This window comes from Perna viridis, chromosome 14 (assembly GCF_037379345.1).
Source record: "Perna viridis isolate PV_CMFRI_1.1 ecotype Kerala chromosome 14, ASM3737934v1, whole genome shotgun sequence".
In the NCBI taxonomy this organism is placed as follows: Eukaryota; Metazoa; Mollusca; class Bivalvia; order Mytilida; family Mytilidae; genus Perna; species Perna viridis.
In genome coordinates this window covers 33,321,237-33,339,551 of record NC_142458.1, presented here as the reverse complement: position 1 = coordinate 33,339,551, position 18,315 = coordinate 33,321,237, and the positions used below count along the sequence as shown (strand labels likewise).

Below are 18,315 nucleotides of genomic sequence, written 5' to 3'. Positions count from 1 at the left end.
TCAGCAATGATATGGTGTTGTTGGAGTAGAGAGATTTGTAAATTCTGGTTCCATCTTTCTGAAAAGCAAGTCCACAATTAATAGAGTTTGTTCAACCTTGTAATTTCAAACCCGAATTTATGCCCTTCATGTTTTGAAGCTAAGTTCAACATTGAAGACAATGGATTAATTTGTTTTGGGAACGAATCAAAACCTTCTGTATTGGTATACAACGACTGTATAGAAATTAATGAGGTTTTGTTAAACATGTATTTACGGGTCATGTAAATACTTCTATCGGCTTATTGTTGCTTTATTGATTCCGTTTCTTTCCTTTTTGGGTATCCTTTCGAGAACTAAAGCACTTCAAATTAGCAACAGGTTGAAGTACCAGTACATGTTTATTGCTGAACTATAATTTTTTGCGTCCATTTCTTAAAGGGTAAGGTACGGTAGACCGGTAGTGCAATGACTTCTATAAAATTTCACGTTGCAAGAAATTTCTCACTTCCAACTTGGAAATGAGAAATGACTATTTGAGAGTGAGAAATGTCAACTTGGAACTGAGAAATGCCTCGCATCAATAGGGAAATGTGAAAGAATTCATGGCACTACCGGTCTTGCATAGTTAGGACCTCAACCATTTAAATCAATCAAAACTTTCTGTTTGTAGTATGAAAGATTGTAATAGAATTTTTATCCTTTTATATTGTTTTCTAATCCTAATTTTTAAATGATTCCATGAGTACATAAAAAAATAAATCCATTCTATTGTGATGTGACACATTGTGGTATAATATCAACGATGAATACACTTGTACTCTAGTTATTGTTTGAATATCAGGAAAATGCCTGTTGTTGGCTGTATTTTTGGTCTGAAACTGCTCAAGCCGCAATCCTCAATAAAGCATTCCCACTCATCTTTTTAAAGATGTATAGCACCTTGTGGTATAATTCCATGTTGACGTATACTCAAGTTATTGTCTGGAACCCAGATTGTCTACTAACGAGGAGGACGACGACGACTGCACCAAACCATTATACGCACAAATAAAAACAGTTTACAAGCCATCCCCTTATAATTGATTAAGTTATCCAGCTAATATATCTAGAAATGCTTGAGTAGCCCGATACAGCAAACCTATAAATCATATTACTCTCTTCGTCAGTAGTTATGATATCAGTAACTCGATTGTTATTTCTAAAGGGAAAAAAAGAAATCTTACCCTACCGGTACATCTGGTTCATGCTCTCAGTTTGGGGAAAATTGTAGTTTGGTATATGCTTAATTATAGCCTCTGCAAACAAAGTTTGGGGGTAAATAGGTTTCACCCTGTCTGTTCATCCGTCCTTCCGTATGTATTTCTCTATGTACAAACTGTTTTCTAGGAAGAAGCTGGTAGCATTGTTATGAAACTTTGTGGGATGTAATATAACCACACTGAGTTGTGCATATTGTCAGGAATTTATGTTTGACAAAATTGAAGAAATGATGGCTGTTGAACTTCGGCTTTTTAGCATAACTTAGTCTAATGCTTTGTCCACAACTCCTCCTTGACTAACAGGATTGTTATGAAACTTGATTGAGATTTAGATTACCATATAAAAATGTGCATATTGTCAAGAATTTATGTTTGACCAAAAATTTTAGAAATAACGGCTTTTAGAACTTCGGCATTTTTCAGAAAAAACTTGATTTGATGCTTTGTTCACAACTCCTCTTCAATGACTTGTAGGATTGTAATGAAACTTAATAGAATGATAGATTATCATATAGAAATGTAAATGTTGTCAGAAATAAGTAATATTCTGTTATTGTGATGTCAACAAGAAATGGTACCGATTGCTGTATGGAGTTCAGTGTTTTAGAAATGGCAACAATTTGTTTGTCAAAATTGTGTGATCTATCTACCATAAAAGTTGTGTCTAATATGAATCGTATGACCTCATTGGTCCCTAAATTTACAGGGTTCAACAGGCTGCGGGGAGTATTGAAAAGTCTGGTAAAGGGACAATGTATAGTTACTTTAAATGTATTGTATATTTCCTGTCAATGTAACTTTCTGTTTTATCAGCATTGCATAGTATGATTTTTTTAAATAATTGTTGTCACTCTGAATGTGGTTGAACTTGATCTTTAGTATGTACATACATGTTATGTTTTTTATTTTTGTATTTCTGGTCATTCATAATTTATTAATATAATATTTAACAAAACTTGTCGTATTTTTCGCGTTCTTGTGAAACGTGCGAAATAATTTCGTTTAAAGAACGTTTAACAAGTTCTGTGAGTAACATGTGAGATATTTATTACACATGGTATTGTATACGTAAGTTGTATGAAATGTTGTTTAAAGTATATCGTTTTATATGAACAATGGGCTAACCATAGACACAAAAATCCAAATTTGATTCGGTTCAGTTTTTGACGGCATTTACTTCTGAAACTTAATCAATGTGGTTAAAGAACTTAACAATTTGCCTTCCAAGGCATGAGATACAATTTATAATTACACTGTTAGAATCATCATAACAAAACCTTTAAACACGTTTAATAAACTCAGTTGAAATTGTCCCACAAAATAAGTAATTCATGAATACCGTTGTATAACATGCATGTATAAGGTCCCTTTCTGAGGACTAAACCAGCACATTTGAACCATCACCACTAAATTCAATACCATATCCTCCATTTTGTGGTATGAGAGCTTGCAGTAAGATCAGGTAACAGTCGCGGTCGTATACAAAATGTATAAATATTTTAAGTGCATGCATTTATAAAATCATTTGCATCTTTGACTTGGAAATAAAATATGTTAAATAGATCATCTAACTTTTGTATCGTCTTTTTTTCTGCTAGATTCCCATTGCCGTGCGTTCCTACAAACGCCTGGATAGATCATTCGTAGCTGAGCATGGAATCTATTTGGAGTTTCCATTGTGTGTATATTGTACGAGTAGATTTCAGTTCTATGTTTTTTTTTATCAAATGCATTGTGGGTTTCCTTTATTTGTCTTGTACCTTGTCAGTGGGTTCGTTTGATTCTTGTCTTTGTTATGTTTTTGTTTAAATACAATTTTAAATAAACAATTAAACGACCCAAAGTTAGTGGCTAAAATGCGAAAAAAAACAACATACTTTTTGTCATCGAACAGAATTTAATAAAAACTGTTTTTGTATATGAAAAATTCGTTTGGCCTCTTTGAAAATTTCATAATCTGAAAACAAAGCCTCCTGGATTTCTAAGTCATCTTCAAAACTATAGTCATCGTCTTCCTCGGAGGATAGATTTTCATCGACGGTTTGATGAACTCTGTTTCCAGACAAAGCACGATTAGAGTTAAGTTCTTTTTCTCTACGAGTTCTTTCTTGATTTACAAAATTGCACTTTGAGAATGGTAATTTGAAAGAAGCTTCGAACATCTTTAAGGATAGGTCGAATTCCTCTGTTAGTCCTATCACAGATATGAATTTATGCAAATTTTCTACAATGAAGTTTGTAACTTGCGTCTTATAATTTTTGATAAGATTATCCAGTATTAAGTTACTTTTTGTCCAACAAGAGATATGTTTAGTTATGTCTATTGAAATGTTGTACTTTTCAATTATGTCTACTTCACAAAATTTGGGAGACAACAGAAAATGTTTTAATAAAACGTTGCCTTCACTTATAATCCAATCTCGAAGTGGAGTCTCCCGAGCGTCGCGTAATCCGCATATTTCATCGCGAGGCGATTTGCAACAATGTTTGTGACTAGAAATACTTCTTTGTAAAGGGTCTCTTAAAAGTATCATATATGAACACTTTTGATTAAGATTTTGGCACATGCCAACTGTATACATGCCTCTGTGAATTTTAAATTTGTTTCTGAATGTATTTGAAACGGATTTCCTAGATTCCCATAAAAGTCTGTTCTCACTTGTCATCAGTGGAGACATGGCCAAATCATTGGAATAAGAAATGTTATTCAAACAATGTATAATATTTTGTCCTCCACTTCTAGGATGGTGGATAAATACCAAACTGGAGTCACTAAACCAATTTTCCGAAGAAATTCTTCCGCTCATGAAATAGTTTGGCATTAAATTTTTATGCATCCATGACGGCATAATCGTCGAAGAATCGAATATGCTTGTAGAATAGTTTGTGATGTGACTAGAGTCTTGACTTTTTCTGAAAAAAAAGATAGTTGAAACTACATTTGAATGTTCAACCATTTTATGATGAGTAGGACTTGTACACCCTAAATTCACACTTCAATATAGATTCAAAGTAATGTTACAACAGTTACTGTTCTTCAAACGATATAACTCATTAGAAATAAAAAGACCTAAGCGAAGTTCATTGCAATGTTCAGTTCACTGATTTTATGATTTTAGGTAGATCTAGAGGCTATTTTGAATACTGATGAGAGATTGCAGCTGAGATTTATGACCGCAATTAATGGCAGATTTGGGTCATCTCAACTACTTTTAAAGATTAACCCTTTTCCCCTATTTTGATAATTTAATTTGATTTGTAAGAAGCTTTCTGAATGGTTGTTGGCTAGGTGTCTTTGAACAAACCCAATTATTTTGTGTAACTACGTCAATCGGTCCAACCTATCCCCCCTCCCCAATCAAACAAACAAAAAAGTAACGTTGAATATGCATGTGGAATTTGTTTATAAGGAACAAATTCTTAAAATATTTCGGTTTGAATCCGTTACAAAGTAAATTATAAGGATTTTTTCTAATTTTTGAACAGGTTATACGAAATATATAACTAGTTTACATTTATTAAGCGCTTCGCAGTCAAAATTTAGACACGCTTCTTAAATAAATGCCCATTACCTTGACCACATACTTATCTGTTGTCAATTATAGTTGTGAAAATTATGTAATGGAAAAACAAAAAAAACAAAAGAAAACAAGCCATCTTTTATCAATGCAAAATACTTAGAACTTGAGATTTTGAGATCCAATCACATTGTCAATTATGTCATAAAGCATTGCCTTTCTTAAATGTGGACGATAAAATTGCTTTTATACAAATAAATTGGGCACATGGAGGTATTGATGTACTTACTTTGTTTCGGTTTTGTGAAGATTACTATGTTACTTTTACCAATACCAATTCAAGTCTATATATATAGTAGGTTCTTCTAATGGGGCACTTGAAAGCAAAGTAAGAAAATTGGAAATCACACAATTAAGACCAAGACAAAAAGCAAAAAAAAAAACAAAAAACAAAAAAAACTAGACGGACGACCAAAAGAAAAACAAAAAAAAAAAGGATAACAAATACAGGAAGATAGAACAACCGTAAGAAAGGGGGAAAAACAGAAAAAACTAATTGCTGTAGTTGCGTTAAGGTTGGACTATGTATTCATAATTGATAATCAAATATCAGTGGATTTGGAATAACTTTGTGATAAACACTAGTCTTTGTTAATTTTGTGTATTTATTTGTTTCCAACAAAACCATCAACGTTTTATTCATAATAGCCTTAATCTACCAGTACTATAGGGTTATTGCATGAATACTGGTGAATATTGTCCCGAGCAGAATTCTATATTGAACGAGCTTGCGAGTGCAATATAATATTCTGCGAGGGACAATATTCACCAGTATTCATGCAATGACCCTTTTATTTTATAGTAATAAATATTTCAGTTAGCATTATACTAATTTGTTGGATATAATACATTTGACAACGTTGTATGTGTTTTATTGCACTAGTTCAAATATGATGCACAAAAGTATATGAACTATATAGTGCAATATGAATTTATGAATGTTTGATAAATTGTAGTAAAATTGAAAGGAATGCATTTTGTGTTTGTATTATTTGAAAGAAAAATGGAATCACAATAACTGTCACCAAACACGGAAATATGTTGACCCATATAAAGAGGTCATTGCCATTTTTATAACAACCTGTCAATATCCCATTTAGCAATTTTTTAGCAGACGACAACAGAGCAATAAACTTAAAAACGTAATCGGAACGCCTCCGAATTTTTCCGGATACGAATGAAAGTTTGCGTGCAAATTGAATAGGAAAATATTTAATGTTTAGTAGGCATTGCCTAAATCAGCGAGCACTGTGAGCTTTACCATACATGTACGAATCTGTGCGAGATTCGTAAAAATAATAAAGGACATTACAAAGAGGGGGAGATTAACTTAGATTAATTACATTCTGTGTCAAATGCAAGCTTGATAGCCTTTGGTGAAATTGAATATGATACAAACATATCACTGACTTCATGAGTTATGTCCCTTACACTAGGTCTACCTCCTTAAAGGCATCTCTAGCAACATCCATTTCAGTTTTGGCCTGTTCTTGACAACAGCAACACTAGAACAGCGGAGATACACGGATGTACATCCACGTGTTTCCCGAAGTTTTTATAAACAAAACATTCACTTCTTTAAATAAGTAAATAAAATGACAAACAAACAAAACGATCAGAAAAGATGAATTTATCTTTATTGAAACGTAATATTATCCTTTATTTTTTTATTTGTTCGATTGAAGGAAATTATGAATTTTCTCCGTAAGGTCAGTCACTTTTTGTTACTTCCGGGACATTACTTTTTTTTCGTTAGTATATTGGGGAACCTTAAGGGAAATTTAGAAAGTACACGTAATAACGGTAGAGCTCACACCGCTCGCTATTACTATATTACATAATAAAATACATTAACAAGTCAATTAAAGTTATATATATCAAAAATGAAAAGAAGATAAATTAATATTGGACATGGCAATGTTGGAAACACCAAAAGGATAGCATAAGAAAAACTTAAACAAATAGTAAACCACAAATAAATCAACAAGTGAAAATGAGAAAAAAAGATCAACAAAACCCAATTTAAACAGGAAAAAGCTCAGGTGCCTTTAAAGAATAAGTACCCCATGACCCACACCCCTGCTTGCCACTCACCCACCGTCCCGAATGTTAAGTCGCTAAAAGAGAAAGGATAAATATTATGACAAAGTTCGATCAGCTGAGATATCGGTGAATTGTACTATATTGACGACCAAAGGACCTTTAGAATTACGACCTTTATCTATATTCTTTCCATTCACATTTGCGTAAGCCGTTGAACCTTATCTAGAAAATCAATACAATGGTCGCCATTGCTACATAGCTGCTACAAATCATAATGCCAACAAATATTAAAAAATTATTTATTATTCTATCAAACATCTGCATTACAGAGTAAAAGTCTCTACATCCAGATAAATAATACAGCGAGACTTATATCAATCGACGTATGGGTTTGAATATTGCACCAAGAAACCATGACATCGGTTTAAATTGGACCCCCTATAGCATTTATTCGTTTACTTTACATATAGAAAACAAATTTAGTGATAACGAAGTTATAATGCACTCCAGTACACCTTAAAACATTTATTTAATTTAACGGAGATTCAGATATATATTAGCCTTTTTACAGTCTAGAAGTCAACCAGTGTAGAAATGAAGTATATACAAAATCATTCTAACACCCCTTTAAATGTTAAATTATAAAATAATTTGTAAAAGATTAAAAACCCATCAACTGCACAATGAGCAAATAGTAATCTGATAAAATGTATTAAAATTATTGAATGTTTGACGAATGTTTAAACCATCTACGCTGGGGTACAAAAACTTCATTATTTTCGTTTTCCAGACTCTATACAACAGCTCCACGCATGTTAATTAAACGCACTGAGTGACTCGTGTCAATCACTCAGACGCTTGTTTATATAACTACTGCCACTCTGACACTGACAAGCGCCTAACCAGGTACTGACAGGTGAGGTTAACAGTGAGGTTCTTGACGAGTGTGTTATTTTGTTTAGACTTTAAATCTTTCCTTTCATATTATTTATTAGTTGTATATACATGTGTACTGTTTCAAAAAGAATATGAAAAGTCAATTTAAGTAGGTAATTTAATGGCAATTTATTGATAAATAAGTTTAAAATTAATGGTATTTATATAAAAGCTTAAATAAGGGGTATAAACCTTTCAAATTTGACATGCATTACAACTATTTAGTAAAAAAATGTATGCAGTTTTGTCAAGCATTTTACATATTTCGAAAGTTAGTTACCAATTTTCGTTGCTTATGTGCGTTTCATTATACATGAAGTTTGATTCCAAACAAAACAGAAACAACTTTCCAATTCGTTTGTCAAATTCATGAATTGAAGAATCTACGAACTGATAATTGTTCCCTTAACCACGAAAAGTTGAACAGACGAATTAGTAACTGAAAATTCACCCCAAACATGATTGCAATGATTACTAGTAATTAAAGTGTCTTTTTGAAGCAAAAATAACTCCATTGCAAATCATTTAACATTTGTTGTTTCCCTGATTACTTTATCTCTGTCTAATAGGCAGAGACCATTTAATTATTGTCATTGTAAAGACTGCTGGAATCTTTTGTTATAAATCTGTCGGCGAGAGTACTATTCTAACCTGTGAACCTTTTAATATGACCTATTGCTCCTCAAGCCTAACATGTAAAATAAAGTTAGACCAAAACCATTCCAAAAAACCAGACAATTACGCCTTATCACCAATACCTTAATATAATAGGATTTCTCCAAACACCGTAATACTGATAATATCGAGATAAAATTATCATAGTTTTCAACTATATTCATGTTATGATTTAATACATTAAAATATACCTTTCGTAAATTACTAATCACTACGTTGGCACACATAAGGACAAAACAAGCAACAAGAAGCAGAGAAATTCACACACAATTTAGCACATGTTTGTTAGTTATGTATGAAGTTTGTCTTTACAACGTAATTTACGGAGAAACTAGTAAAAAACCTATCTATTTGTGCATTCTCGAATAACCAAGCGTTTTCGTCTTAAATTACATGAAATATATTAGTTTAAAGTACAGACAGCAAATCAATCAATCAATCAATCTTTTTCTTTGTTTTCGAGTTTCTTATATTGTTAAAACCAATGATTCCCTCATTGGAACTATTCACAGAAAACCGAAATTAATTGATTGATTGATTGCTGGGGTTTAACGTCCGAGCAGCAATATTTCAGCTATATTCAGGCGACTGAAATTGATAACACAGTCAAAATACTTACACATTTCGTGCAATTTTTAGAACTCGCTCGCCTCACACACAGAAATAAAAAAAAACTCAAATGGCAGATAGATAATTATCTACTGTTTTATATGAGTACAACTAATCATTGTCTGCATGATTTGAAATGTGCTTGCTTATCGGATTAAAACACAAATATTAGCATTCCCATCATGTAATTGTGTTGGTTAATTGACAAACTAACGATAATTAACACCATCGTCGTTGTAAGTGAAATCAAGGATAAAGCGACACCCAAAGGATTTTGATAATGTTACGAAGTGGAAGCGAAAGATCATGAAAAACAAAATACAAAGACTAAAGTACAAACACACAGCCTACAGTTGACCGAGACACCACAAAAGCATGCAAGGCCAACGGCAAACACTTTGCCCTACAATATGGAAAATCTTCAACAGATTCCTAGTGTCATGTCTGCGGTATTTGACAAGAGTAATCATGGGAACCAAGTTTCTAGCGGAAATTATTAAAAAATGCAATCCAGGGACAAAGATCAGACATGAAAAAGAGACACACGCAACAAAGAATATTAAATAACCAAAATAATACATACAAAGTAACAAAGGTAAATGATCATCCTGGACTCCACTATTAACTGGGAAAATGGACCATGTGCACCGGTAGGGTAAGTGTCCTCTGCCTTTCTAGAAACATCTGTCGAGTTGCTCATAAAAAGTCAACTCCAGGGTAGACGAAAGAGGAAAGAAAAACTGACACGTTGAACAAATCAGTTTTCATAGTGCTGATGGATACACCGCAACGATCCATGAGTTCATGAAAAGAGGAAATATGCCGCCTATACTCAATATGATTGCAATTTGCTGGTACCATTATACCGGTAAACATATCTATCTATATATAATATTTACATTTCACTTTGGAATATGCTGCATCTTTTCTTTAACGTTTTTCTTGTATCATATCTTTGTTAACTATATCAATCAATAACAGTTTGTAATGGTAGTGGAATATATCTACAACATCTTATTATTGGCATTAAGATCAAGAGCTTGCTTTAAATGCACCATATGCATCGCTTTGTCGCATCGCAATTATTTTAGGTGCGTTTTAGGGATGCGAAAACCGGGATAAAAATTAAAGCGACACATATCCTCTGTCTTAATCTATATTTCTTTGATCTACATTTTTTTTTCATTTGTATATGGAAATTTTGTTTTTGTAACATTTTACATACAAACCCGCCTCATAAAAACTCCGTCTGGTTCCGTTGACTAATTAACGGTTGATCAACATTATCCAGAGTGACAGCTAATTCATATAGCTGTCTTTCTGATATATTCAACAGAGGAGATTTACTGCTTAAAATGAAAAGCATTTGCAGACATCGCACCGACCACAATTTTTTGCTGGGATGTATGAGGCACTATAACTAAATGGTAATCTTAAGACTTCCTACAAATCTCCGTTATACACGTTTTCTATTAAAAACATGATTTCTAAGAAAAAATACTTTTATAATGCCTCATATCATCTAATTGGTAAACATGTTAAATGTAAATGGCCCACCTGAGGGACCACGATTGGATTATGATATTGGAATATGACAATGAGGTACGGGAAATAGGGTAATGGTAATGGGGAATATGGCAATGATGTACAGAGAAAAGGGCAATGGGGTACGGGGAATAGGGCAATGAAGAACAGAGAATAGGGCAATGGTGATGGGGATATGGTAATGGAGTTTGGGGAATAGAGCAATAGAGTATGGGGAATGGGACAATGGGGTACGGGGAATAGGGTAATTGGGTATGGGGAATAGGACAATGGGATACGGGGAATATGGCAAATGGGATACGCGGAATAGAGTAATGGATGATGGGTTATAGTGTGATAGGGTACGGGGAACAGGGCAATAGGATACGAGGAATATGGGGTACGGGGAATAAGGTAATGGGTAATGGGAAATACGGTAATGGGTGATAGGTAATAGTGTAATAGGGTATGGAGAAAAGGGCAGTGTGTTACGGGGAGTAGGGCAATGAAGAACGGAAAATAGGGCAATGGTGATTGGGGATATGGCACTGAGGCTTGGGGAACAGGGCAATGAGGTACAAGGAATAGGGCAATGGAGTACGGGGTATAAGGCAATGGGATACGGGGAATATAGCAACGGGGTACGGGAAACAGGGCAATGGGTACGAGAAATATGTTAATTGGGTACGGGGAATATGCCACTGGGGTACAGGGAATACGCCATTGACATATTCCCCGTAAAACAAGAACATTTTGCCTTTGTTCACAAAATTCAACAAAACGTTATACTGTAATGGGAAATGGGGAATACGGCAATAGTGTACTGAGAAAAGGGCAATGGGATTCGGGGAATAGAACAATGGAGAACGGAGAATAGGGCAATGGTGATTGGGGATATGACAATGGGGTTTAAGGAATATGGCAATGGGTATGAGGAATAAGGTACGGGGAATAGGGCAATTGGTTACGGGGAATAGGGCAATGGGGTATGGGAAATAGGACAATGGGGTACGTCGTAGGCTATATTCGGGCAATGCATCAGATTGACAGAGAATAGGTGAAAACAAATGTTAGAATAAAGCAGAACAAGAACTTTTGCATTTGTTCACAAAATTCAACAAAAAGTTCCACATCTACTTATCAGATATTTGAGTGTGTGGTCACACTATGTATATAGACTGCACAAGTCCAATGACAATATAAAATGCACTAATAATTTTACTCATTTTATCTCTAGCTATCTTGACGAGCAAATTCTAGCTAAGCTTTTTTTCGTTTTTTAATTTATAAAATAAAATTGTTTCAATTTATTATTTAGGGGCTTATCTAATAAATCTAAAGTTTTGACAAGGTTAATGTCAAAACAAATTTTACCAACTGTTTTATGTTATCAAACTAACGATCTTCGATGCTTAGCGTAGTTACTCATCTAACAGAAGTTATTTATTAAAGATATTTATCAAAACTTTCTCATATGAATGTAAACATTATTTTCATACTAATACCTCCGCCGTCGAAATCGACATTGTTTGCAAGATTCAATAATCTTAAAATCTAATATTTTTCTGACAAGTGCCAAATTCATTCGTAGTGAAATAAAAATTTGCAACCTTTCTAAGTCCGTTATGCATTGAGAGTCTATTCTTTATGCACGAAATAGTCCTAAAGTATATCTTTGTGACATGTACGTCTGATCACTGGTTTAAATACATGGGAAAATGTCCAAAAAAAGTTGTACCAATGGCTCGCTCACCAGTATAAGTGCATGCGTTTCAGTTGTACTTGCCGCTTTATGTCATCATGGTGACAAATATTTAATTGCTCTTATTTATCTGTTTGATAAATTATACTAATTTCAATACATAAAAAGCAAAAAAAGAATGATTTCGACTTTCTCGTTTTACCTCATTTAATTAGGTGGTGTTTGTTGATGATTAATGAATATTTAACACTCGTGACATTTTTAATTGAGTAAATTTGTATTTATTAATTAGTTGTACTTTTACTATTAACTGACTATAGTTATAATGATAGAATTTAATGTACCGTATGACTCTTTTGTTCATTTCTTGTGTGATATTTTATTTTTGTTTGTTTGTTTATTTGTTAATTTATTTAGTTAGTCATTTGTAACTGACTGTTTTTTTCGTATTTCAAATATTTACGATTTAATTTCCTGTAAGCTGTGTATTTAAGAATACCCATTTGATATCACGGATGAAAAGTCAGCTTTATTCTTGTCATCCTTCCATGAAATTCAGACATCTGCTCCTTTATCTCCGTCAATGATAGAGCAATGTACCTCCACACTGTGAAGAGTTATGTGTTCTGACTATACCAGTTTTCGGTAAAGTACTTAAATCATAACAGAAGAAGACGTGAAGAATGTCTATTTGCATAGAAGTGAAGACAAGATGTGCATTATATTAAATGTCATGTAAGCTCTTATTGCGTTTAAGTTGGACATGACACGAGAGAATGCGTAACTGTAGAAATTATGAATTCGCGCCACATCAATTATATCATAATTTGTAATAATAAGAGTCTACCATTAAATGTGGTAAGTCATGTAACTTGAATAATGACCTATAACCATGGGTATTAAGGAAGTTCGAACATGGTAACTCCATGACAAATATCCTAACTAGAGTGGGAGGACATGGGCACATCTATCAATGCAAAGGTGATTAAGCTGCTCCGTAGCTTGACAAAATATGGCATGACATGATAAAATGCATTACTATTGATGCTAAACCACTTGGCAACTTTGTTTAATTGTTTGTATTGTCAATGTTTGAATTAATTACCGACAAATTTCATTGTTGTTGTGCCATTAATATTTGACGTTTAAATCTGGTCTGATCTATTGTATAGCAGTTAGTAGACAGGTGCCTCAACGTTTGCTTTTCATATTTGTTCATGGGGATTTAAGTATAGGTTTAAACATGTGTCATGCACAAGGCATTTTACGGGGGTAACATTTATTTGTTATACGTGCCATAATAAATTCATAGCTCTTCCAACGAATTGTTGAATATTAACAGCTTCGGAAAACAAAAGATTACTTTATATGGCTAGTATTTTTGTTAAATCATTTCATACATTTCAATTTTTCTGTCATACATGTTCCTATAGAATGATTTTAGACACGTTAAACAATATCCAATTATTGCATAGGACAACATGATTAAAAAACATTTAAACAACTAGTACAACTTAAAAAAAAGTCTAATCGATGCAAAGACCTATACTACAAAATAAATAAAACGCTTGTTCGACATATAACTTCTAAAAATCTCTTTCGACTTGCTTCTGATAAGTGCCATTACGATTTTATTCACTGTAGCAAAATAAAGTCAAGTAAATTATGAATTGCCAGACCTTTAAATGGACAGGTATTTAAAGATCTATTTTGACATGTGTCAAACTAAATGTGTACTGTCAGATAACGAGGCGAATTAGTGGGATAATAAAATTCAATGGTTAGTTATTTTAACATTGAGGGTACTGATAAAATATCGTGAATAACATTGGTTTACGCGAGGTTTACAATATCTGAGATAAACTGACTAAGTTTAAACATTCTAGTAATCATAGTTAGTGGATTATGCTGTCATAGGCAAGGGCAAACTTCCTATTTGGTTTTGGTTGTAAGGATATTGAAAAAGGAATGGGGAAATATGTCAAAGATGACACTGATCCTTGCTCAGCAGTACTAAATCGACTTTATCACCTTTAAAAATTATATGACCTGGTGAATTTTTGCTTATTTACTGACAACAAATATTTTATGGAAATTTGCAGCAAAAATATTTTAAATGAATATATCTGCTGTTACTTCAAGTCATAGGACCATAATAATGAAATACACTAGTACAACATGCAGTGCCATTATTGTTTATTGAAGTCTTTGACGGCAAACAAAACGACGAGCGTTGTAAAACCGAAACAGCGAAGATAAAAAAAAGAGATGTGGTATGATTGCCAATGAGAAGTGATCCACCAAAAGCCAAGCAACGAACAATTAAACTGCTACAGGTCATTAAACGGTTTTCAATGATTGACAAAACCCACAATATAAAACAAACTGTGAAAGGCCCTAAAATAAATGAAGTGAAACTCTTCATAAAAGAAGAAAATCAATCGAATCTATAGAACAAAAAAATGATAACAAGGAGCATAAAACGACAACAACTGGACTACAGGTTCCTGGCTGCAAGATTGTTTTGTTTTGAAATTAAAACTTAAGTAAAAGGACTTTAGGTAGGTAGGTACAGCAGACTTTGATACCCATGTAATAAGTCCGAATAGTTGTTTTCAATTGATGAATATATATTAATAACTGGATGCAGGGTTTAACTAAAACACAGCTGTACATATGGCAAATACGTGTAATTTATGGTTAAAATAGAGATATCAAAAGAAAAACAAAAAACAAAAAAACAAAAACAAAACAAGAAAAGTAAAAAAGAGCACACAGAAATTTTATTAAAGGCTCCGACTTCACCAAGAAGTTGCAATTCTTTTCACAAAAATTCGAAAAAGTAACATTATACATAAGTTATGATGTCATTATGGATCCGACTGATTTCACACTTACGATTTTTGTGAAATCAACCACTGGACTTGAACTTCCTCTAATGAAAGCACGAGCAACATAACTCTCTTGTAGTCATAAACTATGACGTAACAATGTTACCTACCGGTGCACCTAGTCCATGCTCCTAGTTTTTAGTGGAGTCCGAGTTGCTCATTTGCTTTTATTACTTTGTATGTATGATTTTAGTTACTTTATGTTCTTTGTTGTGTATGTCTGTTTTCCATGTCTGGTCTTTGTCCCTGAATTACATTCTTTTGATTACCGCTATAACCTTGGTTCCCTTGATTACTCTTTAATAATTCATGTTCTTTGTTTTGTGTGTCTATTTAAACCGTTTCTAGTCTTCATCTTAGAATTATATTTGTTTGATTGCCATTCGAATGTAGGTTCTCTTGATTACCCTTTATAACGTGACGTCTTAACCCACGACTAAATTTACTCTTTCGATAAAATGTGAAATTGTCAGTAGGGTTCTTGGTTTGACTTGAAATACTAGAAGAACATTGTAATAGTGAAAGGTTCACATTAAAACATTATCTTTCCCTTGTACCTAACGGTTCGATAAGCAAACTTTCTTAACAGTTTAACGACTTATTGTTTACCAATTTGTCAATAACCTCGGTGTCAAGAAGGAAATAAATCGTTCATCGTGCATTGTAAAATAAGAGACACTTCAACGGATAAAGTTTGTTTAAATTTTTTCTTTCTCAACAACTTGAGCAACTGACTTTATTTTCCTTTGCAATGAGTTGTTTACATGGTATTCTTAAGAAAGAAAGGTGTTTTTATTTTTTTTAATTTTTTTATCATTTTGTTCGATGATCGCAGATCATAGATTCAAACGTTTCTATAATTCATCTGTCATCTTTTTTTTTATGACGAGTAGTTTTTGCATGAAGTAGTTGTAGTCGAGGAACAAAAATATGTCTTTTAAAATGTTTACAACGTGCTGTTAAATAACACTATAATAACTTTTTAAATTGATTTTCTTTAAAGTTTGGTTGGTTGTGTGTATTTCAAAATTCAAAACAGACGCACATTCTGCGTTAATTGTTCAATAGCTTAAATTGCACTACTTGTGTTTCATGTTTATACTAATGTTATTGGTCGATGTCCTTTATTGAGTTTTGCATCGTAATTAAAACATACAAATGTTTCTTCATCCTTAATTCATTTTGAAAACAAGTCATTTGTTTGGCAAAATACATGAGTTTATTGCTTCTGTCGTTGCAGCACTTAAAAAGAGCAAATTACACTCAGTTATAGATTTACAACTTTATTTTTGACAAAACATCTTTAGAACTCTAAATTTGTTATTATGCTCTTGTACATACTTATAAAACTAAGGTTTTGACTGAATATTAAGTGAACTCAATTTACCTTTTAACGAATCCTCCTCTTCTGTAAAAGAAGATAGTCCCTGCAACTCCAATAGCAATAAACAAAGCATTTATCGTTGCAACTGATGCTTTCATATTGTCACTAAGTTAACAATTTCGGCTTTCATAGTAAAAGTTGTTTAATCCATATTGTCTGCGACGGTCAATAAAATGCCTGTCATATTACAAAGCAAATGAATAGATTGATGTAAATCTTCAGGTTGCCCTCATCAAATTGAAGAAATTAGTGAAAAATTTGTAAAAAATTGTCAGAAATATCTGATATTTACATAGAACGTCCAATGTAAATACGACTATCAATTCTTAAGATAGACTTGTTTTATGTCACATCCACAAGGAATAAGGAATTACAGCTGCTTCAATTAGTTTTGTTTGTAATGCCTTTCCTTGCACTCGTACCTTTCCTCAACTGTACAGGTGTTGCAATAAAAAAGCAAACTAAACCTCTATCTTTAAACTTCACTTACTCTTTAGTAAACATCAGAGTTTAAATATTAAAGGATAATTCAAAAGTTATGAATTTAAAGCACCCACAAAACGATTAAATACGATTTGATTGGCAGCTGCCATTCACCACTAGAACTTTAATAAGTCGAATTAAATTGCTATTCATGTAGATCGATCGCCTATGAAGCCTGCCACTTATACCAATGACTATAAATACTCTCTTAACTTAGACCATCGAATAAACATTGCGTTAATCTCTAAACTGCAGAGTAAACTGAGGCAGATCTGTTTTATATAACAGATGATTGGATTACAGTTCTCATCAATCACCGGCTCTGATTAATTTCCCGTACCGTGAGGGTATAGATGGGATACATTTGCCTGGATGACTTATATGTTTGCTATGCTAGGGTGTTTCATTGGCTTTGTATCATTTACTATCTGCTATGTGAGGACTTCCAGATCATTTATTGGAATAAATATATTGACTTATTTGGGTTTTGAGAATTATGTTTAACTGCTGTTCATAAAAATCTTTAATAATAATTTGTGAGTCTAGATATTTTGCACATACCTTTTCTATTGCTTTCAAACAATTTTTCTCTTCGCTTTTCGGGCGATTTTATATGAATAATGGAATGACAACCTATAGCATTATTGTAAGCAAACTTATTTTGCTATATAAGAGAGAGAGAGAGAGAGAGAGAGAGAGAGAGAGAGAGGGAGAGAGAGAGAGAGAGATAAATTAAGCATATATGTGATTCCTTTTAATAGTTTGGTTACAGTAGGCAAATGACGTCCCTACCAACAATTGGGATGCAACGTTTGCTTTACTCCCTGGCTTTTACTTTTCTACGGGCACTGGAATAACATTAATGTCTTTAACAGATACAGAGTATGCTTTTTTGTTATTTTCATAGGCATTTTTATTGTCATAGATCAATTAATTCACATATTGAAAAACAAAATCTACTAAAGACAATACGAAAAACACACACATTCTTTACATGACAGAGAGTACGTAATCTGCAAGTGGTTAAATGCCCCGGAGTTTGCCGCAGTAAACTACCTGTCGGAGGGGAATATTCAGTTTCAACCCAAAACCCTAGAGTGTTGAACACGGGGGTAACACAAATCCCATTTAGGAGAAAATAATTCCAAGGGACTGAACATCTAACTTATGTAAGTGGACCAGTTATCAACATCCAGGCAAACTCCAGCAGAAGATTGAATGAATGGGGACATCGCACAATCAATACCAT

The 18,315-nt window shown here is 33.1% G+C and overlaps 1 protein-coding gene across 2 annotated transcripts; it reads right to left on the bottom strand.

Moving 5' to 3' along the window:
• Positions 1 to 3,118: 3,118 nt before the first annotated feature.
• On the bottom strand, positions 3,119 to 17,328 carry LOC148599056 (uncharacterized). Of its 2 annotated transcripts, none has more exons than XM_088561302.1 (2): positions 16,587 to 17,328; positions 3,119 to 4,154 (listed from the first exon to the last, which is right to left on the bottom strand). In XM_088561302.1, the coding sequence occupies exons 1-2, from the start codon at positions 16,679 to 16,681 to the stop codon at positions 3,125 to 3,127; spliced, it is 1,125 nt and encodes a 374-aa protein (XP_088417428.1). In that variant the 5' UTR covers positions 16,682 to 17,328; the 3' UTR covers positions 3,119 to 3,124. The 2 variants fall into 2 exon arrangements, with proteins under 2 accessions (XP_088417428.1, XP_088417429.1); XM_088561303.1 differs by lacking the exon at positions 16,587 to 17,328 and adding an exon at positions 5,049 to 5,176.
• Between the last annotated feature and the right edge of the window lie 987 nt (positions 17,329 to 18,315).

Excerpts from the sequence above, each read along its gene's own strand:
- LOC148599056 (XM_088561302.1), bottom strand. The coding sequence starts at position 16,681 with ATGAAAGCATCAGTTGCAACGATAAATGCTTTGTTTATTGCTATTGGA. Across the intron at positions 4,155-16,586 it reads AGAGGAGGATTCGTTAAAAG|AAAAAGTCAAGACTCTAGTC; the intron begins GTAAATTGAGTT and ends CTTTTTTTTCAG.